Below are 25,940 nucleotides of genomic sequence, written 5' to 3' on the forward strand. Positions count from 1 at the left end.
GCCCTGAAAGATAAGTCTATGGACCATGGTTTAATTGCTGCTTCAGGGCTTGATGCTCATTTCTAAAGCTTATAGGTAGCTGTTAGAAACTCAGTGCACTGTAGCACAGTACTGCTTATTCTGGAGTAGATGGTCTTGAACTGGAGGCCTTTTGGCTTGTATCTAGCCCCTCCTTTCATCTGGAAGATTTCTTTATCTTGTTCAGAATGTGGTTTGACAGCCATTGTTAGCTTGCATTCTCTGTGAGAAAATACTTAATATTTACATGGTGCCTTCTGGTGGTTTTTTGCGTTTCACGTGTACAGAGTTGAGCTAGTTAATAAGAGGCTCAGCAGATGTGGGCTCTTACATTCTGTCCTGGAAAGCAGAACTGTTATGGTGTCAGCTATTCATACACTGATTGTTTTGATTTTATTATAGTCCTGTATGTAGACTGTTTTGCTGTAGTACTTGGCCAGTAATGTGTTGGCTGCACTGATTTGCTTGCAGATCAGAGGCAGAAGTTGAGAGTGAGTCTGTGCTGTTCATAAAATGATTGGGAGGAGTTTGGAGTGAGGAGGTGGAGATGAGAAACACCGAAACAGGTCAAAGTCATTATAAGGCAGTTAAAAGCAACTAAGAGGTTTGAAGAAAATTCAGTGGGCACCCATGGGTTTGCATACATTCTTTCAGAGGACAGCTCATATAGGAAAATGCGGATTCTAATTTTCTCGGCGTCTTTCAAGAAATCACCTTCTGTATGCTTCAGGAGTGTGCATACGCTTTAGTGCTAAAATGTGGACGTGATCGATGAGCAAGTGCTGGGACCAGGTCTTTCCAACAGCAGAGAAAAAATTCTGATTTAGTGAGGTTTGGGTTTGTTGAAGGTCGTTGTGCAAGATGGTAGGAGTGGGTGTTTGTGGAAGTATAGCATCCACCAAGGGAACGTTTTTGATGCTCTGGCAGCTACCAGCAATTCAGCTGAACAGTGAGATCCAGTGCCTGTGTCTAGGGTTCAGGGATATGCCTTAACTGAGCGGGCTTTCCAGCACTTAAGCTGACTTTTCACAATGCTGAAGATGTGTCTGCTTTTCACCATATGCTTGTGTTTAAACACTGGTACTACTGGAGGGTATTTCTGAGTGGCTTTGTGTGATGTGAGGATGTGCCCATGTGACAGTATATGGGAAAACAGCTGGGGATGATTTTGGCACTCAGTGGAGCAGTAGTCTGTTTCTGAGTAAAGCAAGGTTGTATGTAACAAATGGACTTGCGGACATGAGGCCTCCTGGAAAAGGTCGTATCATAGTCTTAGCTTTTGTTTTTAGTTTTCAGTTTGATCTTTCCTAAATCAGTGTTACTTCATAATATTAGAAATGGTACATTTTAAAGATGTTTACTTCGTATACTGCATGTAATAACCATTGCATTTTGAAATTTTCTTGTATTTTAGGTGCGGTTTATCACCAAAATATGGCATCCTAATATTAGCTCAGTTACTGGGGCCATTTGTTTGGATATTCTGAAAGATCAATGGTAAGATTCCATATAGGCTTCAATGTGCGAAAATCAAGCATACCGGTGTCCTAGATGGAAAGCAGCAGCTCGTTGCTTTTCAATTTGTGTTTGTAATTTCATACATTCTTAAAGCATAAAGTATTTCAGTGCAGCATTTTATAATGAAATGGCTGGGAAGTAACTTTGGGAAGTATTGAATAGATATTAACTGATGAATGAGCTTCTTCACAGATCAATGTGTACGTTTCATTGCTGATGTTTTTTAGTTCTCCAGTAACAAGTGCTACCTTTTGCCTTCTGAGCTTCTGAGCATCTCAGCCTCCTGAGATGAAAGCAGAAAAAATAAGTACTTCCTTTTGACTTTGGTTTGCACTTCCAAATGAAATTAATTCTGAGAGAGCTGAAACAATGTGTGGGGAACAGCTGGGAATCTGGGAGTGTAAAAGGTAACAGCTGGACAATAGGAAGGGGAAAAGAGACTGCTATACTGGTTCTATCTCAGTTATGGTTGATAATACTTATGATTTGAACTTCTAAACTTTTGCCTTTTAGCTGCTGGTCAGTTGCTGACTGATTATTTGTTACTGTTGTGTTAATTAAAAATGTTTTAATAGCCCAAACCTGTGGAATAAATCTGTCCAAACAGTAGGAGATGAACTCACTGCATACACTTTTCCCTAAGCGATAAAATCTTCAAGCAGTGTGAAATGTGTGCACAGATTGTGTTGTTGTCTGATATCCAATGAAAGAAAAGAAAGATGAATTTCACTCTTACACATCTGTCCCAAAGAAATGGGACTGTAATTCCCAGCTAGATAATATCACTGTCTAAATCACATAAGATTCAAATGCTTGTTACTTCCCCAGCTTCATCAAGACTAGTATTGGCCAAGCAGGCGTTAGCGGGGCTTGGAAGAGAAACTCCAGAGCAGAAGGTTTGAGTTCAGGTCTTGCAGCTGACACATGGGATATATACTCTTATTTTTATATGATGAGAAGTTTTGCTGTTCGTGTGGCAAAGTATGGTATAAATTAGCAAAATGAATTGTGAAAAGCATACATAATTATTACTTGTTGTCTTCGTTTTTTGGAACTGCTTGGTTTTTCTTACAATCTTGCAGTACTTTAGCCATATTTTAGGCAATAGAATCTTTCAGCATGGTGCACTGTGCAACTTATATAGCTAAAGCCAGTGTTTTTATGTTGGCACCATCCCTTACAGTTGTACTGGAGATTAATGGCTCTTCAGCTGTGCAAGTGCAGTTTCCTGAGAGATCATAAGGCAGATCAGCGAAAAGCTGTTGGGCAGAGAGCTGGCAGGCTGGTTTCTCTACTGGAGGTTTTTTCATTGGTAGGTTGGTTTTTGGCTTTGGCAAAATAACAGACTTTAGGGGGTGTTTTTAACAGATCCTTTCACTGGATCCTTTCACTGATTTGAACATAAGTCTCACTGGGAGAGCAGGGTTCTTTCATTTGAGGCAAGGTTTACATAGTGAGCATTTATTTCTAGAAGCAAAGGTGGTTAACAGGGGCCCTCATTGCAGTCATTAATACTGTCCTCAGAAGAATTTGTCCAAAACGCTGAAGTTCAGGGTCTTGGTTTTTTTCCTCTCATCTTTTGCTGCTCCTTTATTGCCTGTCTGGTTGCATTACTCGCAGTACCTAGACTTGGGACTTCAAGTATCTTCAAGGCTAAATCTTTCTGTACTGAAACTCCTGAACGCTTTTCTGTTTGTTTTTCAAAAATGACATCTGCCATTTTCTGTTGAAAACTCTGAGGAAGAAATCCTTAGCAGAGGTCTTCCTTATTTATTGTATTTTGAAATAAAACCAGAAGTCTATTAACAAATGAAAAAGTTCAGTTATTTTCGTATTACTTAAATATGTTCATGAATTAGTGTTTCCTGTGAATAAGGGTTGGTGTTCTTGCCTTTGTACCAGCAGACTGGGGCTCAGGAGACCACATTTCTGTTTCCATTTCTGGAACAGGTCTTCTTTCAGCAGTGCCAAATGCTGTGACTTGAAAAATTCTCGCAGTTCAGTCTTCTCCCAAAGCTGCTGCTAAGAAGTTTCAGATGAGTTTCTGGCCTCGTCAGTTGCTGATGAAACTTTAAAACAAATAAATGGAAAAATAACAACAAAAACATAAAATATCAAAAGCAATGGGCGACCATGAAGGCCCAAAGAAATAATGAACTGAAATTTGGAAAGGAAGCAGAGGAGATTTGACTTGTGCTCTTGTAATCTTTGGAAGCTAGATCTTGCACAGATCTATTAATCTACATCTGCCAATAAAGAGAATGTTCTTACCTTCCCTCACCAAGATGTATTCAAAATGGGGATATTTGAAGAAGATCTTGCCTTATGTGTATTTAAACTGTTTGGTACAAGGAGCACTGATACCATACCATTTGTGTCTTGCTGATAATGCAATGATAATGCTCATATATCTGGTGAGTGCAAATACAGCTATTATCATGTGTTTGAACAGTTAAAACATCCCTCCCCTACTCTCCCAACCCAAGGTAACAGTCTTCTATTCTAATGAGCGTGGTTGAGATATTGTTATGTATATTGGCAGGAGCTTCTATCAGCTTGCAAAGTAATACCTTTAGATGGTTTAATGAGTTTAATGAAATTTTCTCTGCAGTATATGCTTGATGCTGACGTTCTCTGCAGCTGTGGATTTTTGTATTTAGATGTGTAAATACCAGTTATGCCAGTTTGTTTGCAGAACTACTACTATTTACCAGTAGAATTAAAATGGGGATGTGATTATTATTGTTATTATTATTTTTTTTGGAAAGAATACCATTTATGCTGGGCTGATTTGACTCTTTTATGGTTTCACTAAATGTAGCTTGCATTTATCTTCCAGGCTAGTATTCTATCCCTGAATTTTATTCTTAAATATAAGTTGTATCAATACTTTCAACTGAAACCTGAGAGCTAAATTATTTGGAAGTTGTTTTGCATGAATCCCTTGAGCAGTGAGTTTTCAAGCAGACATGCTGTGGTTGTGTACGTTGCTACAAAAAACTTTTAGCTGTTATGGTTTTGACAAGTGATATAAAAATGAGTTATTAGAATATTTTCTTTTGGTAGTGGCTGTACTGGAGCATTCAACCTTCAGTTTTAGTTGATAATCAAACTCGTTATAAGAGATAATATAACTTTAATAGGTACATAAGCAACAGCCAGCAAGTAATCATTTGGGCATCTAAATCTGCTGGAGTTTTTGCTCAGTTTGTTGGAGGGACACTAAGCCTTTCCAGAGCTTTGAAAAAATAGGCAGAGAATATTAACACTGCTTGAAGGAACTCTGCAGTAAACCTGCCACTTCCCCCCCATCCCAAAGTCAATGTCACTCCATCCAGTCTTGTATTTTTCCTCTAAATAGTGACTGTACAACAGGCTTTCACTCAAAGGCCTCATTCATTTCTTCTCCCCTTCCAAATTCTGTAAACCCCTGGTACAAATTCTTTTCTCTAGGATGAACAAGTTTAGTTATTCTACAGATTGAATAAATACTGCAGATTATTTAATAGTAATGATAATAAATGTTTCCAGTAGCCATGCCTGGTTGACAGGCTGGAACAGCAATCTGCTGGCTGCAGCTGTGCCTGCTGTTCTGCTGGGTTGCCTCTCAGAGGTGGAGTAACAGAGAGACTTTTCAAATAGGAATGTACAGAACATAAATAAAATCTTCCTTAATAGAAAATTACTTAGCCTTTAAAGATGATGTGGGGAAAGGGAGAGTGCTTCGTAATCCTCTTAGGACTCTTTCAGCTCATCAAAAGGTAGGAGATTTCTTACCTCAGGCATGCTGAGCACAACTGGGTTGGCATGTCTTTCAATATTATCATTGTATTCATCCCCAGCTGAGGCTGCTTATTTCTAATGGAAATGCCCCCAAGATGTTAAACAAAAAAAAAAGTGCATGTTTGCATATCTATCAGCATCCAGGTTTTCCTTAGCAGAGTGCTTCCCTGCACTGTCCTTGCACGTTTACCAAGTGCCATGCCATCAGGAAGCCTGCTTGGGGGATAGGAGTTGCAAGGTGGGGATTACAATTGTAAGTTCTCATTTCCCACCCGTTTTATAGATTTCAAGGTAGCAGGCCTGCCTAGAGGCTTAGGAGCATTTTGGGGTAGGGTCAAAGGTTACAGTGAAGTTGAAGAGGTCCTGAGGTAGAAGGCAAGTAGAAGACTGGGGTGCAAGAGGCTCACCTGCATCAGGTAACTGCCTGCTTATTTATAATTGGTAAGACTTCAGGTGGATTTGTGTGCCTGCTCTGAGCGCTGTATTCTAGGGAAGATGGGAACCATGGGAAAAACCAGAGTAAATAACAGGAATGATGGCCTACGCAAATACGACCTATGAAAGATGAGCCTTTTTAGCATGCCAATCAGCAAATGCAGTGAGGCATCAAAGTTGGTTTCCAAGAAATCGAGGAGGCAAAGATATCAGACAAAAGTCTGTCAGGAGTGATAGAATACTCTGCCTCTGGCAAAGAGGAGGGGAGGGAGTTAAAACCCGAACTTGCAGCTTCCATTGCTAAAGGGAATTGCTTCAACTTGATGATTGGTTGAGTTATAAATCCACACCTGAAAATGAGCTTCAGGTATGAGAAGAGTTCAAAGTATTTTGTTCAAAATTGTATTCCTGAAAAATAGGCTGCTGATGGACACTGGAAAATGTGGAAAACCTCTTTCTTTTGGAAGTTGGTTTTAAAGAAAATCCTCAACTTTCCTTGCAGCACATTCTTGTCCAGCTTCTGGGGAGGTGATGCTGGGTGTGTTCTTGTTTGTTTGTTCTGTGCCACTCTCAGCCTGCTTTTCTCCAGAACTGATGATGACACTTGTTTCTGCTTTTTGCTGATGAGGAACAGGTCCTGCTGCTTTTTTCTGACATCTGTGAATGTAATTCTGAGCAGTCATTTCTGTTCACTTTATTATCCCAGAAGTAGGCAATAGGAAGAAAGAAGATGGCTTTTTTTTTTTCTTTTTTTCTTTTTTTTTTAAGGAAATTGGAGAATGAGAATCTATTTTTAGCTGTCTTTCCAATTTCTTCTGGGAATCTTAATTTGCTTCTGAAAAAATTAAGCCTCATCTACGTAGAAAATAAAAAGACTTTTGGCCTTTTGATCAGGAAAGCTAATTCATGTCCTAAAGGTAGGAAATGTTGAGTATATGGTAGTTACAGTAAATGTCAGATATTTTTTTTTTTGCCTTTAACCACAAACCTGATTTTCCTTCCATTAAAAAAAAAAAAAAAAAGTGTGTGTGTATTTTTACACTATTAAAAGCTAAAACTGTAGCTGGTTTTCTATTATAACTTAGAAATATTTCTTCCGGTGCTTGTGTCAAATGAAGGCTGTCTTATGCATGAGATGAAGAACTTGGACTTTTACTTTTGAACTTGGAGTGTCAGAAGTTCAGGTCCCAAGATGCTTCATATCAGTCTACAAACAAGAGATGAGTCTGGACAGGCAGAGCCAGCAGGAGCCATGCTGGGACTCCAAGGCACCTCTTGTTCTTGGTTGTGCCCCTGCTGTGCTGTTCTTTCTGCTCCTAGAAGGTACAGTGTAAATGAAAGTAAATTGCTTGTAAAAGCAGCGCGTGTGGTCAGAACTCCACGAGCCCTGTGTAGTCCAGTTTAAGTAATGGTAGTATTTTCAAACACCTGAAGTAGAAGGATTTCTGTGAGACAGTTTGGAAGAGCTTTTTTTGGTGACAGTGTAATTGCGGTGTCCGTTACACTTGCTGATAGTTCATGTGAAGTGTCTCTCCCCAAAACAAATAATCCTAGACATTGTAATAAAACAACATAACTGAGGACCTTGGGTTAATAGCATGTGTAGTGGCTGTGGTAGCTTCTGAAATTCCCTGCAAGAAGATGGAAGTGGTTACATCCATTTGAGCTTAGAAAGGTGAGAAAGTTTGGTGGTCCGTTGACACCTGGGTGCCAGAGAAGTCAGTACATTGCATCAAGAGTCATTTAACATTAGCAGTTATCCTGTGGGTTGTGCCAGCAATGTATGTGTTGGGCAGATTGATTTCAAGATGGCAGAGAAGAGGAAGATTGTAAGAGTAAAATTCCCCTGTATTCAGCACTGGTGAGGCCGCACCTCGAGTACTGTGTCCAGTTTTGGGCCCCTCACTGCAAGAAAGATATGGAGGCCCTGGAACGTGTTCAAAGGAGGGCAACAAAGCTGGTGAGGGGTCTGGAACACAGGCCATATGAGGAGAGGCTGAAGGAGCTGGGAATGTTCAGCCTGGAGAAGAGGAGGCTCAGGGGAGACCTCATTGCTCTCTATAACTTCCTGAAGGGAGGCTGTAGTGAGCTGGGGGTCGGCCTCTTCTCTTGTGTCATTAGTGATAGGACCAGGGGGAATGGCTTCAAGCTACGGCAGGGGAGATTCAGGCTGGACATGAGGAAGTATTACTTTTCAGAAAGGGTGGTCAGGCACTGGAACGGACTGCCCAGGGAGGTGGTGGAGTCACCGAGCCTGGGGGTGTTCAAGGAAAGACTGGATGTTGTGTTGAGGGACATGGTTTAGTAGGAGCTATTGGGAATAGGTGAATGGTTGGACTGGGTGATCTTTTAGGTCTTTTGTAACCTTGGTGATTCTATGATTCTATGAAAATAGCACAGGTGCGTGTAATGCAAAAACACTTCAACTCTGTTATTCAGGGTCAGTCTTCTGGTGTGTGTGATTTAGCTATGGAAAAGCAAGATGGTTTGTATGCAGTTTACTGAGTTAGCTAGGATCTCTTCATGCAGCTGAGGCTGCGTTTCAGTAACTAGGTGTTCTTATTGGATCAAGCATCCTTCTAGTTAATCCCCAGCTTTATAATTTAAAGAAGCATTCAGCTAGGAAGCTGAAATACTTGATTTCTTAGAATACAGATCTTGTAAAACTGTTAGGGCTTTTCAGTTTTTTTGGGTTATGTTTTGAAGAGTTAAGTGTATGAAGCTGAGTGCTTGAGGGGACTTGAAACTGATGTAGCAGTTGGAATGAGACAATGTGTGCTAATTAAAAGCTCTAGCACATGGGATGCTTCTTCTCACTTGCATTTTGATGTGGAACATTACACTGTGAAATCTCAGTGATTATCAAGTTGTGGGTTTTTTTTAACTTAACTTTCTAAGAAAAATATTTAAGAATTTGACATAATTAGGGAAGAATGCCTAATTGGACTGGCTAGCAACATAGGAGGAAAGCCTTAGTGTGTACAGCTAGGAGTACAATACTCGAGTGTCACAGACGTACCTCTGACCCCTTACGTGACACAGAGTGCAGCATAGATGCACTCTGCCGTACCTCGAGACAGCGCGTCAGTACTGGAAAACAGCCAAGCTTCTGAAATCTGATGCTGGAAATACAAAAAGAAACAGACAGCAATGCTATCTGGACCAACAGATGAAATTCCTCTCTACCATTCTAACAAACTTGCTGCCCTGACTTCCAGCCTTCCAGAAAAGGAGAAGCTACTTTCTGTTAATTGATACTTGTGTTGATTGATTATGCTTTTCTCCACAACGTTCCTTTAGCATTTAATGTATTGTAACTGTCTAACTCAAATCTAAAATGTTGCATTTTTCCACTAGTACAAGGTTGAATAGTTTTGTGTATTACCTTGAAGATCTGTCTGTGCCAGCAGCGCAACAACTGAGTCTGCTGAACCGCTCAGCACAGCAGGGTCCTGATGTGGCTGCCAACGTGTGCCAGCTGGAATGGTAGATCAGAGATGGTGTTCATGATCAAAATCTATTGAAACTGTACATTTGAAATGTTACAACTCTACAGATTAACATGCAAATAATGATTTGATACCTCTTTTCTGAGTGATGATTGACTTTAGATACATGCCTGGTTTTCCCTTTTAAAAGCAATTGAAGTCTCTTATTCTCGATAGACGTTGAGATGAAGGTAAATGATGAACTCTTAGGAGATGGATGGTTTAGACTCCAGAGCCACGTTCTCTTCAACAAGTGTCTTTCAGAGAAGCCATTAAATGCCTTTAGAGCACCATCGTTTCTACAGAAACGTTTTCTTACACTGTCTGGAATTGTATCCCAGCTGAAACCGGGACGACTGGTTGGAACTGTCAGTAGTGTATCATGTTGAAATGAGACAAAGTTGGGAGACTACCTTCAGCTGCATGGTTCTGTAATTGTCCAACCTTTTTTTGTTGTGGTAGTGATTCACTATGTAAATGGTTAACTTCTTTAGGGGGAAGGAATGTAAAGTGATGCAATGCAAAAGATGTCAAATGTAAAATTCCTTATCTGGTATAAGAATTTTAAATAAAGGTCACTGTTTCTGTATATGCTATTTTCTTATAAAGAGTGCCAGCAGAGGGAGCACACGTTGGCTGACAGTTTGGTACCCAGAGATTGAGTAAGGTGCTGTTATGGGTAGTAAGGAAGGACAACACAAACTTCAAGCTAACTTCTTTTTTTGAGCAAGTGAAATGAATTCTGTGATGTGGGTAAGATCAATTGTGTAGGTCAAGAGTTCTTTTCCACATACTTAGAGCATCGTTAATGATCACGTCCCCATTTAAAAACTCACTTCAATTAAACTGTGTTTTACTACCTCTAACCTGTACTAGTTGAAGGTTCTAACTTCCAGATTTAAAATATCTCTATATATCCTCATATCCCTTGTTTTATGACTGTAGCAGCAGAGGTGTCTACAGGTGTGGGATTTGGTAAAGTCATTTTCAAATTCTAATTTCAGGGCAGCAGCAATGACTCTAAGAACAGTGTTGTTATCTCTGCAAGCATTGTTGGCTGCTGCAGAACCAGACGATCCGCAAGACGCAGTAGTGGCAAACCAGGTAAGAAGCTGAGTTGACTGAATTGCTAACATTTCTGTAACCTTCATTAACTCGAACTGAGTTTGGAATAAGGTCAGTCAGTAAAGATTTTTCAATCATCTATTTGAAAACTGCTTTACAGTAGGTGTGAGTTACTACAGTGTTTTGTTCTTTACTCTCTGGATTCCAAAGTAAATAGCAGTTACTGTGCAGTGTGAAAAGATGTATTTGTTTCTTGGTTCCTTATTTAGCTTGTAAGAAATGTCAGGAGGTAACTATGCATAGTAAAATGGATTCCAACTTAACTTTCCTTTTAAACTTTCCTTCCAGCCTGCCTGGTCTGGTGGTTGGTGACCCTGCACATAGCAAGGGGGTTGAAACCAGATGATCATTACGGTTCTTTTCACCACAGGCCTTTCTATGATTCTGTGAAAATCTAAGACTTACACAAACATTTGTTTTTATTCTGGAGCTATTTATTTATTGGATTTGAATTGGCCTGTAGCTCCTCTTCTAGATTAGTATGAATACTGCTGAGTGTTGATTTGTTAAAAACAAAAATCTTAGGATTAAATGCTGCAAGTCACTATTCGTGAGACACGTTTAATCTACATGGAGCATTCTGTGTTTTACCTTTGCCAGTACTTGGGTTAACTATTTTAGTCAAATACGTATTAATAGAATTCTAATGTAATCAGCAAGGTTTGTTGTTCTTCAGACAGTAGCAACAATTTATTAAAAAAAAATAGCTGGTGCTATTTAAAATGTTGATTAAAGATGGGAACAATCTTTCTATGGCTTCAATCATTTGACAGTTTTCAGCAAAATCCCAAGTATGCATGTATCTTTCCTTTTTTCTTTGGGGGGATGGGGGGGGAGAGAGAGAGGGAGAGAGAGAGAAGGCTTTGCTTTGCATTTGGCTGATAATAAGGTTATATTTCAGTAACAAAAAAAACTCAAGCAAGTAAAAAGTTCTTCCAGCATCAATCTCATCTGTATCTCCTGTAAGTCAGCACGCTCCAGGAAAGGGTAAGAAGCGTGTACTCCCTTCTCCTAAACTCTAGTCTATGTAGGGTGATAGTTAATCAGTTTATCAAAGCTGTCTGGTTTTAGAGGGAAACGTGGAGAACAGAGGAAACTCATTTTGTCCATTGGTGGAAAAGCTGTTTTACATTTTCCTTTTTCACAAAGAACAAAAATAGAGCTTCCTATTCTGCTGCTGAAAGTAAAATTCCAACAATCTCATAGAAACACTTCAGCTGGAAATTGTTCTCCCTCAGATAGAAAACTTCATGAAACTCTCTGGACTCTGGATTGCAGTTTTCCAGGTGGTCTTTGGGGGTGTCAGGTGGGACTGTGGCACGGCTGGTGTGGGGAAGATTCAGTTTGTCCCCTACAGATATCTATGTGAAGGGCCAATCTGCTGTGCCGGCAGGTTGGCCTTTAGTTACACACGTGTGTAAGTAGAAAGTTGTTATAATTCCTCTGAGAGAGGTGAAGGTTAACATCCAGTTCTTCCACATAATGGTGCACGGTCTTTGTTTTTTCCAGGTCACTTGTCTTGTCCCATCCTATTGTTCCCCTCCACTATCCCCAAAAATCTTCTTGAAAACAAAATCTAATAAGGAATTATTTATCCTGTGTGCTCATCTTTGTTTTACTTTGCTAATTTACGTAATTATTTGTTAGATGAGGTACAGGGAGGTATTTTCCTACGCATGTTTTGGCTGAATCTCAGAGTGAACACAGTGTTCTACTCCTGCTCAGATAATGGCAGTGGTTTCAGGTACCTGCCATCTTCAGATGCTGTCCGGTGCCAAAACTACTTCATCATACTTGACTGGTTACAGCTGGTTTTTTAAGTACAGCAGCATAATTGACTGTGACTCCCAATACAGAGACATCAGTAAGAGATTCTTGTGTGCTTCTCAGTTCAGTGAGAAGCCAGATTACTAAAAAAAGGAGTTCTACTTATAGGAAACTGAAAGCTAGTTCTGAATAAAATGCAGTTATGCGAACACAACTTAAATTCTTTCCACTTCAGCTTGTTGCTTATTAGATCTGCCAATGTTTTCAAATCCTTAAAACATAGAATAGGAAGTTTTCTTAAGACAGAATTGTTTGGGGATGTTACTGATGCTACCCTTACTGCTTCCTCACTTCTTTAGTTGTAAAGATTAAAAATGTATTAGAGAGCACTGTTTATGTAACTTATTTCTACCAGTAGGTTATCTTCTCTGTTTTAACACCATTAATAGTCAGTGACTATGTGGGGTTCTTCGTGGGGAACAGAGTTAGCAGGAGGTGTACACAGCTCATAATGCAGCTGAATTTGGGACTGTGCTGTAGGAAAAGTGAAATGAAATGTAAGAAGTACTGACTTGGACAGTACTTTGCAGGTATGATTGTTTAGATGTATGGATAAAATACTAGAATGATAGTTGGTTGTGTTTCTGTCCTTAAAATGACTCTAAAATCGTGCATTTTCCTGTATCTTGTCACATCATCTTAGTGCTAATATTTATTATATAGGTAAGGATGGAAAAACTTTTTCAGGAGGAATGATTAAGGAAAAAAAATATGGTTTGAATAAAGGCAGTGTATGGTTATGGAGATTTAAAACTTGATTTTCTAGATGAAGGTTGCTGGAACAGGAAGCTGTCGTCTTGCTTTGTTGTATACAGTTCATGACAGATGACCCACTTTCCTGGCTTTTGAGTTCCTGGCACAGGGCAAAAGCTCTTACAATGGTCATTGTGTTGTTTGCTGAAAAACCTGCTAGTGACAAGATTGGTGCAAAATAAAATTATGCAGTGTATTTAAATGTTATTGTCTGATTAACAGTAGCTTGCAGAGAGTTGCAATTTCTAGTTTCTTACACATTCACCTGGTTTTTCAGCCCTTTCTCATGGTAACAAGCTGCCCTTACATCCGTATTTTGAGTAGGAGGGCATGTAGTAAGAGTCAGCCCTCCCTGAAATGCAAAGTCCTTGCAGTGTGCAAAACCAGGCGTCACTTCAGTGATGAGAGAAATACACAAAAGTTCAGCACAATGCATACATTCACCAGTTGCTGACGTGGGAGCAGCTCATGCTTTGCTGCGCTGAGCAGAAACGTTTGGTAGCTGTGCCAAATACAGCGCTGCACTCCTTCCTGGTCGCTGCAGTCGAGAGCGTTGTGTTGGCAGAGCTAGCACTGGATTGTACTCACACCTGTAGTGCGTCATTTCACAAAGGCAAACGCATCCAATTGAATGCTTGCATAAGCTTCAGCTACATGTAATGCTCACCTCCACGCATTGTTTCAAAAACTTGAGTTGGATCAGTGTGAAATAGGATTGAAATAGTGTTGAAGATGTTACAGAGAGGATTGGGAATGGAACCTGCTGCATCATCGTACTCTTTGGTTGGACCGTTGAGTTGACTTAACTTCCCATTCTCCCCTCTCTTTCTTTTGTATAGTACAAACAAAATCCAGAAATGTTTAAACAGACAGCTCGACTTTGGGCACATGTGTATGCTGGAGCACCAGTTTCTAGTCCAGAATACACCAGAAAAATAGAAAACCTTTGTGCTATGGGCTTTGATAGGGTAAGTATATCCATGAGGTTCCCTTCCAACCCAAGCCGTTCTATGATAGGTAACTTGAATGTTTTCCAGTAGGAGTGGGGCAAGCAGTTAGGCAATATAGGGAGCCATTCAGACGTTGAAGTAAAACTGGCCATTTCTGTTCAATTTGGAGGGTCAGTCATACGGTTTGGCTGCAGTTGGAGTTCTGAGATGCTTCGTTGTTAGTGAAAGAATAAACTAGTAAATCTGAAGTTCCCTCGCCCTTTTTGAAATAACCTTTCTGAAAATGATTAGTTAAGACTTGGGTGAAGAACCAACATAAATTTCATTTCTCAGTTGCAGGCTCACGCACTGGAAATGTTGCTGTTACCTGTTTACCTTACTGTTTGTTTTCTCATTGCAGAATGCAGTAATAGTGGCCTTGTCTTCAAAATCATGGGATGTAGAGACTGCAACAGAATTACTCCTGAGTAACTGAACCATGTAGAGAGCTGCTTCGGTTGTCCAGCTTGCCCCTTCGGAGGAGCATCACCATCTGTTATTTTTAGGATTCTATATAGATTCTCTTTTAAAACTGGCACTCTTGCCTGATGATGCTATCTAGGCACGATTGGAGACTGAAAAACCGCTCTGTAAATAAAGCTAATTAAACGTCTGTGTAAATTTAAAAAGGGGAAATACTTTAATTTTTTTCTTACTAAATATTGTAAAAATTCTTTGAGCTCAGCTAAAATAAGGGGGGGGAAAACATGCCTACTTTCGTGTTTAGCAGTGTGACGAAAACTAGCAGGAACTTTCTTCAGGATTTTGATTTAGTAATTCAGAAAGCCACATTTTTGAGTGTTAGTCATCAAAATTGTTGGTGCTGCTCATCACAGCTATCTTACTGTTCTTAACATGGATCCTATGTGCCTGTGGATTGACCTATATTTGCATGCTTGTACTTAATAGACGTATTAGGTAGGGGCGCTGAAGAGAGCACCATTTAAATACTCGAGTGTTCCTGTTTTCCTGAAAGACTTTAAAAGATTTCCCAAAGTTCCAAATGGTGACCTGTTCAGAACCTTTTTCTTCGTAGCTTATTAACTGGGGAACCGGATTCTCTTCTCCCTTATGTCATACAGCTAAGAACCCTCCCTAGATGATTCTTCATTCTGTTGGTATTGTGTGCCATGTATGGTAGTCTAGGCTCGCCTATGAAGAACATATTTTGAATTATCAGTGATTTTCATCCATCGTATTTTCTACACACTAGTAAGGGTTTAGTATGCCTTGATATAGCACAAGAATGGAGCTGGTTTTCTTTTCTTTTTTTTTTCTTTTTGTCTTAAATGGATGTAAAATGTTCTTCAATATATCTTGGGTAATATGACTTCACTGGATTTGAAGGAGGAAAAAGCTAATTCTCTGGCATACTGAGAATTATATTTTCTTTTGAGTGCTTGATATGATGCAATCAGCTGTTTTTGCAGCAGTTTCCTAGCTTTATTTTGGGCTTCAGTTTAAGGATTGCTTTCCAGGTACTTGAAAACTCATCCTTGCTTGCGTTTTTCTCTAGTTGACACATGGAGGCTGTGTTGGTGTTTTTACTGTACATACTTCAAATGCACATAGAAGTTTGTTCTCAATTTAGCTTTCTTTTGGATTGATGTTTCTGATAAACGAGAACTGAAACTTACCTTGGCTTGTACATACAGTCAGTCGTCTTATTCGTATTAAAATGACATTTCATCCTGAGTGCAAAAGCTTGAAAATTATTAGTTTTGCAACTTCAAACACTAGTACATCTATTTAAAGAGAGCTCTGCTGTCTTTATGAATACGATGCTAACTTTTGAGAATATATCTGACAAGGACGTTCAGAGAAATGCTGAGAATAGGGTGGGGATTGTCAGTGCTGTACCACGTAAGGCATTTTTCCACAACTGTTTCTTCTCCTGAAGAGTGCATTAATGGGGTGGGATGTGGGGAGGGACGTCTGGTTGGGGTTTCTCTTGGACTGTGAAGTGCAGGCTGAAATAGTTTCACTCTTCGTAGAGGTTTGTTTAGAAGTTGTACAAGATGAGATCAGGAGCGCTGCACCTGATCAGTGTCTGGAGCACAGCTGTGGAACAGAACCAGGAAGTAGAGCTGTACAGACCCAACTCTTCGGGGGTGTGCTCTGAACTCTTCTGTCCCATGTGTCCCAGCTTAAAATACTTGGGGGGCACAGACAGTAAATACTTCTAGCTCATATCAGTGCAATACTAAATGCATTTGCTTAGTCTCATACATACTGCTTTTTGAGGTGTAGTCGGTGATCGCTTTTCTTGGATTTTCTTCAGTTAGTGTAAATCATTCTCGAAGATGCCAAAGGAAACAAATTGTTTTGTCTTTCTTTATATTTATTTATTTTTTTAAACAAGAAGCTGCTACTGTTCAGCTGGTTTGCTAGGTGAGAACCAGGGACGGTAGGAAACTGGCAGAACGCCGCTAGTGTTAACCTCAGATTGCTGTTTTTTCTGTTGTACAGGGTAAAAACTTGATTACGTCAACGCCTTTTCTGTTGTGTTGTTTTATCCTGGTGGTAATTATAAATTGCTGACTGCTTTCCCTTGCTCTTCGCTGCTATTCATCAAAAGAAGAAACTCTGAAATTGTTGTCAAGGGATATAAAACTTCTGTCAGGGGCTTCTGCGTGTCTTTGGATGAGATCGGTCTCCTAAGAGCGCCCACTGAAAGCACGTGTCCAGAGGTACCCACATTTCCTGAACTGTGCGTAAAGGAAGATGGGGAGGGAAGAAGAGTGGAAGTGGTTTTGAGGTGGTCACGGTCACCACTGAAACAACACCCTGTTAAGTTCTGTTTCTCTTGTGAAGTTACCTCACTGTTGTCTCCGTACAAGAACACTTGTCTTCCCTTTCCCTTACGTGTAGGTGTTGGATGCTATTTTTTGCCCTCCATCCCCACGTGCTTTACAGCAGAGATACTTTGATGCTGGCTCAGGTGCTGGCAGAGGGCGTCTTCTCAAGGCCTGAGCTGGGAAGGAGAGCTGACATTAGGGAGACATTGGTGGGCTGAAGTTCTCAAGTTCTCATGTTAGTCTTTCCTAAGGAGTGGTTTTGTCTTCTCGTTAGTTATCAGAGTTGAATACAGGAATAAGGTTGTTCGAGGTTGGTTCAGCTGCAGCTGGGGCTGAGCCCCAGGGAGTTTACTATCAGCATTCAGCTCGCTGAGTTTGCACACAGTGTAGTCGTGCCATCTGCGTGAGCGGCGCCATGTTGTGGGCCCCACACATTGCCAGTGCAGAGCTGCCACACCGCTCGCTGCTTCAGGCTTGGGCTCACATTTTCTGCTTGCTTAAAATGAATTTTTGTGAACTGTGGGGACAGTTGCTTGCCGAGTACAATGAATCTCATGTTGTCTTCCTTCAGTATTTAAGAAAGCAGCTTGAAACAGTTATTCTGAAGTGTAAAAGATGGCCCAGTTTTTCTTAACAAGGCGTTGCTAATGGAGCATACAGATTTCCAGAGCGTGAGATCTCAGTGCTCAACGTTTTAATGTTCATCTGGCAAAGTGGTTGGTGGGGAACCAGCAGCTCCTGTCTCATCCACTTCTTCAAAAAGCAAAGTGTAATTTTGCATAGAGATAAAGGAATGTCCCTTTGTGTTGCCAAAAGCCTCCGTTTTCCTGTGAGTGCCAAACTCTCCATCTCTGGCCTCTGCTCCCCCTTGCCAAACTCGCAGCTTTCTCCATCGTGTCTGTGAGGGAGTTGCGCTCCTGCTGTGACCAACTGGGACCTCTTGGACAAAGCTTAGCGATGGATCCTTCCAGAAAGTTCTGGCCTGCGGTGCTACTCCTGCGTGTTCCAAGCTTCCCTTTGGCAGCAAAAAGCGTGCCAAGGCAGCAGCGCAGAACTGGGTATGAGTGAGCAGCTTTCTGGTGAGCCTCGTGCCAGCTGGGCGCTGTGCTGTGCCTGGCCCAGGAGGTAGCGTGGGGCTGGGTGCTAACGCACTAGGAATATTGTCTGTCCGTCTTCTTTCAGATCAGAATAAAAGAAGAATTAAATAGGCAGGAAGGAGCTTCCCTGGTGATACCAAGCCTGTAGGGGGTGGTGTGGGCAACAAACACTCGAACTATGCAAATTGAAGCTGTGAATCAGTCTGGGTACTTGAAAGCCTATGGAGTGCTGATTTATGGGAGGGGGAAAATCAAACCTGAAACGTAGTTTCAAGCAAGAGTTCTTGTTTACTGCATCTCCTAATGTGAAATGTTCTGTTTTCAGAGTGAGGGGAAGAAGCTTGACTGTGTGCACGTCCCTTGCTTCCTTCCTAAATACCAATAAAAGCTGGCTTAGTGTTGGAGGCTTGCCCAAAGGGGAAAAGGATAACCACCTGAGCAGTGCTAGTTTGGTTTCGTGTCTGCTTATATGCAGCCTCAGGAAGGTCAGGTGTTCTGTCCTGCCCTATTTGTTGATGGCAGAAGTTGATCCAAACATCTAGCTGCTCACTTGTGCTGTGCTCGTAGGACTTGATGAGCTGAGAACGCCCTTCATCGTGCCATCCATTGCATTGCTCAGCTGCAGCAGGAAGCCAGGGTGCTCACCGAGTGCCTCGGGCTTTGCCTGGGAAGGCCGTGCAGGTGGTTTGCTATGAATTCTCCTCATTTTCTAGTCAGAGCCTTCTCCTATGGCTAGGTGAAGAAGCAGCTGTTTCTTCCCTCTTGCTCATTTTCTGATCTATTCTGAAGCCATCAGTGGCTGCACACAGCTCGCTCTTCTGCTGGTGCTGCATCCTCAGCTGGTTCAGCTGTAGCCACATCAGCCCAGCTGTCCTCAATGCATTTTGCTTCTTGCTCGGTTGTACCAGCTGCAGTGCCCTGGAGTTAGCAACTCATCTTTTCAGATCTGCTCTCATTCAGCAAAATCTTAGAACTCGTTTGCCCTGTACTGTGATGTTCCTTCTCTGCTGTTACCTGCTTCGTAGGCATCAAACTCTGGCCGGCTGCTTGTGGCGCTGAGCCTCTCCTTGCTGGTGTCAGCTGGGAGACGTGACTCAACAGCTGAGGAAATGTACTGTGAAAATGCTGTATCTGCCCACTGCTGCTGCTGGGGGGTGGCTGGAGCAGGCTGCCCTCATAACGCTGATGTCAGCTGTGGAAGAACCCTGCTTTTCACTTTTCCATCTGAAATTCTGACTTTTCTTAAAAAAAAAAAAGAAAAAAAAAACACAAAAAAAACCAAACCAAAACAAAACTTAAAACCCTAAAAAAATATATTAAAAAGTCTGATAAAAGCTTGGTAGGAGGTGGGCTCCTGTGCATCAGCCTGCCTGTAATGGAGTGGGGGGGGGCTGGGATGCAGCATCAGTGTTTTTTGTCTTGAAAATAAAAACACAAACACTTTTGTACACAAATGATTTTTTAAATAAACACACATTTGAAAAGATGTTGATTTCTTTTCACTGGGAATGCTTAATAAATGCATGTTTCCCTGAAAGCAGTTTTCATTTTATTTCTGGTATTTCAGATGGTTCTCGTGTTCCCCAGTGCGCTGCCTCTGTGTCAGCAGTGAGAGCAGCTGGGCTCTGTCCTAATGCTCGTGGAAAAGGGAGAAATGGTGCACATTTAATCTGTGTAGTGAAAGCGTGGTTTTGGCTGAGGCTGCCTCACAGAGCACACGCGGTGCCTCCTTGAGAACAAGCGGTGTAGGCTGTGTGTGAAGGAAGAGAGGAAGCAGCCTTTGTTTCCCGCTGCCGCTGATCTCGTAGCTGTGCATTTCCAAGCACGGTGTGCGGCACTTCTCTGCAGGGAGGCGATGGCTCTTGCTGAGCTCCCAGTGCTGTCCTGCAGCTGGGGGAGGGCTCGGGCAGAGGCTGTGGGGCTTGGGTCAGTGGTTGCTGAACGGAACAGGGTGGTCTGAAAGCTGCCTTCTGCTCAGTGGGAGCTGACAGAGGATACTTGATGAAATACAGCCTGGAGCTGGGTTAGCGGGCTGTGCACCGCGTGGTGTTGCTGTGCAGGGATGGTGTGACCATGAAGCGAGGCTTTGATCGTGATCACAGCTGTTTGGTTCAGTTCTCCTGTATTTAACTGTGTTTCGGCAGCTGTAATGCTGGCAAATTTTAGCCCTCAGCTGGGTAACTCTGGTAATGCCTGTGCAGCAAGTCCAGGATTTAAAATTGTTTTAAGGCCAAGTTTGGGGCTGGAGTACCCATGTCTGGTGTAATGTCAAATAAATTACATTGTTTCACTTGGTAGCTGCTTTGTGGTGAAATACGTGAGGATTTTAGGTGGGTTTTAGCCAAATGAACAAATGAAGAGCAGCTGGAATTGTGAGGGGAAAATGAGAGCTATGGTGGTGAAGGGGGAGAAGTGGCTCACAATGCAATCCACTTACAGTGGGGCAGGAGGATGATGCTGGCAAGCACCTCGTTTGCCCTGCCCAGGTCCCTTCCTCCCTGCATTACTGCCAGAGCAGCTGCTCTCTTTGCTGCTGGGCTGGGAGAGGCATTACTGCAGTGTGTTAAAGGGGAGCGAGGCAGTGAGCTGCAGGAGTCCTGCTGAGCCTGCTGGAGAGGTTGGGGAGGCTCTGCAGCCATGGTACCCACCTGTGGGCACAGCCCTGCCTGCCTCAGGAACCTAACCTACCCTGACACAGCCCCAGTGGAACAACAGCCCCTCACCAGCAACAGCTCAACACAGAATTGCCAGTCAGGCTTGGAGAATTTTGTTTCTGGAAGCAGACCTAGAGCTGGTCAGCTCCATTTCACAGGGCTCACGGTATGCATTTCTTTCTCAGCAAAGAAATAGCACTGGAAATGCCACCACTACCATACTTCTTCCAGCCCCGAGGCTAAAGAGCAAACCCTGGGTGTGGAGCAGGGCAAGAGCACTCCTGCTGCACCTTCAAGTCGTTGCAGGAAGGTGGAATGGCTGAGATGCGTCTTACCTGTGTCCAAAGTGATTTGAATGAGCCAAAGTTGTCAGCTTCAATGGAATGAAGACTTGTTTATGGCTTTCACCATTAAAGGGACAAAGACTGTGAAATGAAGCGTGTGTATGAACGTTCCAGAGGCACATTACAGCTGGGCTGGGCCTGGGGATGCGCTCCTGCTTGTCATGCACATTGCCCTTTATAGCAATCTCCCGCATTCAAGTCCCTAACTGGCCTGAACCACATCAAAACCCCAGGAGCAAACTGCAGGCCACACTTGTCAGAAGAGAGAGCTACTTAGAAGCAGACATGTCCGAACAAAGTAAGTACTGACAGTTCTCCAAGTCAGATGGTGCAGAGGTAGAAAAAGCCAAATGGCTCTTAAGAACAAACAGGGAAAGTGTTGTTTCTCAGACTGATCATTTGTCACTCTTCCCACTTGGGAGCAGTCCTCAGCTGTGACTGCTCAGCAAGGAGAAACCCACAGTGCTGCACATAAGGAGGCACAGCAGCAGGACTTGCTGGGGGCATCCAGCTGGAAGCAGCTCCCTAAAAGTGGACCTGGGGTCCTGGTGGCCACCAACCTGAGCATGACTCAGTAACATGTCCTTGCTGCTGACAAGTGGCATCCTGGCCTGTGTTAGACACAGCGCTGCCAGCAGGGGAAGGGAAGTGGTCCTTCCCTTCTGCTCAGCTCCAGTGAGGTGTCTCCGATGTGCTTGGTCCAGTGCTATGCTGCACAGCTTGAGCAGCCTGGATATGACAGAAAGGGTCTAATAAAGGGCCTGGAGCTCCTCTTCTGGGAGGAGAGGTAAAGAGCTGGGACTGTTCAGCCTGGAAGAGGCTCAGGGGGATCTCATTAATATGCATAAATGCCTGAAGGAAAGGTGCAAAGAGCAGGAAGCCAGGTTCTTTTTAGTGGTGTGCAGTACCAGGGCAACGGGCAAGAGACACAAAATGTAGCACAGGAGGTTCGCTCTGAGCACCAGGAGCACTTCTGTGCTGTGTGGGTGACAGCTCTGGCACAGACTGCCCGGAGGCTGTGGTGTCTTCTCCTCGGAGATCTTCAGAAGCTGCCTGGCCATGAGCCTGGGCACCTGCTCTGGTGTCCCTGCTGGAGCTGCAGCTGGGCTGGAGGGACACAGAGGTCCCTGCCAGCCTCAGCTGTGCTGAGCTTCTGTCCCAGATCTAGAATTTGTAACGGCGCCTGCTGGTCAGTTCATCCTTCTAGGAACAGTGACCCCGTGGTGTGGACAGGGGCAGTTTCCTTCTGAGCCTACAGCCACACATGTGCCTGGCCTCCCTGCTGCTGGCCCTGGCCCTGCCTGCTGCACAGCCCTGCAGAATCGCTCACGCCAGGCTGCAGCAGAAGCCATCCATTTCAGCTCTGCACTCCTCCCCCAGCTCCGGGAGTCTCTGCACTTGCAACTGTTTGGACATCAAGAAAGCTGCCGTGAGTCTGAACTGTAATCAACAGATTGTTTTTATATATACATACATATATATTTCAAAGGGAGGTCAAAGCCACCTCCCTTATCCTACTTAAAAGGATTTTGGTAGTATCTGCTGTGTCAGTGCATTCAAATGGTTGGTGGCTGAAGGTTGAAAGAGATTATACAAAAAAGCCCCTGATGTTACTGCCACACGTCGTACTTACTGGTTTTGAAGAACAAGTGAAATTATGAGTTCGTGTGATGAGCAAAAAAACCAACCAGACAGGGTCAGCAGGAAGAGAAAACAAATGGGAAAGGCGCCTGCTTGGAGGTGTGCAATCAGAAAATCATGTAATGCTGCCTGGAGTGAACTGCCATCATTTCAAAGGACTCAGAGCCCAGTGCTGACATCACTGGAGCACAGCATGGCTGAGGCTGGCAGGGACCTGTGGGTCCCTCTGGCCCAGACCCATCCAGGACACCAGAGCGGGTGCCCAGGCCCATGGCCAGGTGGCTTTTGAAGATCTCCAAGGAGGAGAGCCCACGGCCTCTGAGCAGCCCAAGCCAGTGCTCCATTGCTGCATTATAAAGAATATTATTATTTATCTTTTAAAAGCACTTGAACAAAATTCCTTGTTTCTTTGCAGCAACTACATGTAAGAGAGAAACCATGACTGCCTCTTGTGTGCTCACTGAGAAGAGTCTGACACCAGTTCTCTACCTTCTATCAGGCGTTTATACAGAGAGATATGATGGAGCCCCAGAGCCATGAAGTACTCGCGGTTCTCAAAGAGCAGCCAGAACCACCTACTTGAGCTGGGATAGATCCATGCTCCAAATGACAGCAAAGGACAGGAGGCAGGACTTCCTCATAGCTGGGAGGAACACACACAGTTTGGAGCCTGGGATTTACTTGCACTTTTCCAGTCTAAATCAAGCAAAACCTATCACATGAATGCCACCTCACCTCTGGTTTCTGGAAAAACACCTTAGAAATCCAACATGAATGCTGTTGTACCATGAGGAAGTATCACCACCAGCCTAGAATAACTCAGTCATCTCAAGATCAGTCTCCAAACCCCTTCCTCAGACTAGGAATATTACAAAGTGAAATGAAGCATGTCCTTGCAACATCCAGTTAAGCCTGTGGAAACCACTGGTGTGACAAATTAAGTTTTAGGGAAAAAAAAAAAGAAAAAAAAGGAATATTTGTATCAAAATGGCTGAAAACTGTATCATAGTTTCAAAATAAAAGCAGTAAAGACATCAGATTTTCAGATGTGCATAGGAAAAACATCAACAGGAGAAATTCCAACTGTTAATGTGATGAACAGCACACACATGTGGAAGTCTGTCTGACATTACATTAGAAGCTTTGAGTAAGAGAAGCAAAGAGCTTTACGCAGCAACTACGTGTAAGAGAGAAACCTCAGCCAAGCAGAAGGCTGGAACATGCTGAAATCAGACACCTTTTCTCAGAGACACCAGTGCTACCCCAAAATATCCTCAACATCCCAGCTTCCTTGCAGACAGTGGTTGCTACCCCTATGCTGCACCAAAGAAAGAACTCAAATTATTCTAGAATAGACAGCGATAATCTACCTGCTGTGCAGCACTCAAACCTAACACCAAAGCAGCTCAGCTCATGTCTGAGACTGCAATAATCATAGGCCAGCTTTTGCTTCCCAAGCTTTGGTGAATCAGGGCCAAGATACATCAATCTCAGCTTCCAGGGCAAACAGATGAGTTTAATGACTGAACTTAAGGAGTAAAACGTGTATTTCTTGTTCTAGAGCTCGCCTGCCTTGCAGCTGTATGAACACACATCTGAACTCTTGTGGCTATGAACACACATCTGAGCTCTCGTGGCTGTTGAAATAATACTCTGGTCGTGGGTGTGGGACACTGCATGTATGCAGAGCTCCCTGGTTGAGCTTCTTACCTCAGCTGACTTGCTGTTGACTACCCCATCACCAGCATGACTTCTCGGCAAGTTACAAATCAGCTCCAATAACCACCGCGCTTCCTCTGAAGAGCAGACGCGCCTCCCGATGCTCCCACTCCTCAAGGACCCAGCTGCGCCGACCATCTGTGCTGCCCACGGATGTCTCAGCTCTACTGACCATGGATCTGATTGTGCAGCTGGTGGTAAACCCACCAGGCTGAAAATTGAATGGCTCTTATCAAAGTTAAAGGGTCACAGCAAGTCCTGACTCTTCCCCCTAACTGACAACACCCAGCCACTGCAGAGATATGCTGTTCCCTGACAAAAGCTTGTCATCACACTTGCAAAGCAGAAACAGAGAAGATACTTTGTTGTGGGTTAGGAAGACCTTTCCATCAGGTAAAACAGGAAGGCTTCTCCCAGGGCAGCCTTACAATGACTGTATACTGTTTGGTGCAGACAGTAATTCTGTAACTTTGTAGCATAAGTACAGCTTGTGTCAAACGTCCCTGAGCGACACCAAAGCTCTGAGGAACACGATCACATTGTTTGTCTTTAGGCAAATGAGACATCGCTGAGTTCAGGTGTAGCTGCTTCTACCAGGTAATGGGGGGAATGTACGTGCTGCTTCTGCTTCTGCAACCTGAGCAAAGGGTTTGAACCTGAACAAGTGTGAGCTGACCTCTTCCTACGGTCCCATCAGATCACTTATTTCTTTCTCTACAAGCTGCTATGGTAGCCTAAAACTTCATTAGCTTCTTTGGAACTATAGAAAATAAAGCGAGGTACTGAGGGAAGGATGGGTCGTGTTTCTGATGCTGGAGGGACACAGCAGGTGCTGCTTACAGAACTTCAACTGCTGTTCAACACCTTGCTATTCTCTGTGCCTACCTGTTGTTGCACCGAGGCAATTCCTCGCGCTGACACCAGCTACTCTGAATGATGTTTAGTTATCAGCTATGCACACCTGGAGCCTGGCTTGCAAGCAGACTTTACAGTCCAACTTCTTTGGTTTGGGCTATTTCCTCGAGCATGATTTGTGTCTTGATTTCTGCACACAAACAAACAAACTTATTACTGCCAAAAACACAGCCATGGAGCACACATGCAACTGGACTAGGATCAGCACAGTTGATTTCTTAAAGAAACAATTTCTTGGGTACTTATTTAGTGAACCCAAATCTTTCTGGAACTTGAGACAAGACAGTTCAGCTATGAGAGCTATCAGACTGGCTACTGAGTTTCACGTCAACTAGTGTTGAACTTGGTCCATTAATGTGAGCTAACCATCTACTGGCTGGAAAAACATTTTAAGAAAGGTATTTTTGTTGTTACTTAGCATATGCAGAAAAGATGAATAATGCATATTATCCTTCCTGTTTAAGACACACCAGTTTGCTCTAGAAATACTACCTTGTTTATAACGATTATTCAGATTAAATTTTGCAGGGCAGTTCAGGTTTCATGTACTACTTTACAAAGGATGTCCCAGAACAGCCTTCCTCTCCTTTTGTTTTAAGAGCCAAACAGCCTCAGAATCAGAGAAACAGAGACAAATGCACGTCTGCTAAGAAACCGAGTCACAGTTTTATGAAAATGGGAACTTGAAAGATGGTAACTTAGAGCTAACTATGGATCTGAATGAGAAACCTCAACCCCATCCACAAACACCGGGTTTTAACTGGGCTTTCTTTTATTCCTTATCACAGAATAAAAGGTGGAAACCTCTGAGCATCAGTTCTCTCATTACCAGAGAC

At 42.9% G+C, this 25,940-nt stretch overlaps 1 protein-coding gene across 1 annotated transcript in view; it reads left to right on the forward strand.

Annotated features, from left to right (window-relative positions):
* Window positions 1-15,631, forward strand: part of UBE2K (ubiquitin conjugating enzyme E2 K) — a 36,223-nt gene extending 20,592 nt beyond the window's left edge. The window contains exons 4-7 of the mRNA XM_052681756.1: window positions 1,433-1,515; window positions 10,247-10,346; window positions 13,787-13,915; window positions 14,298-15,631. Coding sequence (XP_052537716.1) covers window positions 1,433-1,515; window positions 10,247-10,346; window positions 13,787-13,915; window positions 14,298-14,372 — 387 coding nt within the window. The 3' untranslated portion in view covers window positions 14,373-15,631. The remainder of the gene's footprint in view (window positions 1-1,432; window positions 1,516-10,246; window positions 10,347-13,786; window positions 13,916-14,297) is intronic.
* Window positions 15,632-25,940: the final 10,309 nt, after the last annotated feature.

The sequence above is a fragment of the Tympanuchus pallidicinctus genome, unplaced genomic scaffold (assembly GCF_026119805.1).
Source record: "Tympanuchus pallidicinctus isolate F22 unplaced genomic scaffold, pur_lepc_1.0 scaffold2, whole genome shotgun sequence".
Taxonomy (NCBI): domain Eukaryota; kingdom Metazoa; phylum Chordata; class Aves; order Galliformes; family Phasianidae; genus Tympanuchus; species Tympanuchus pallidicinctus.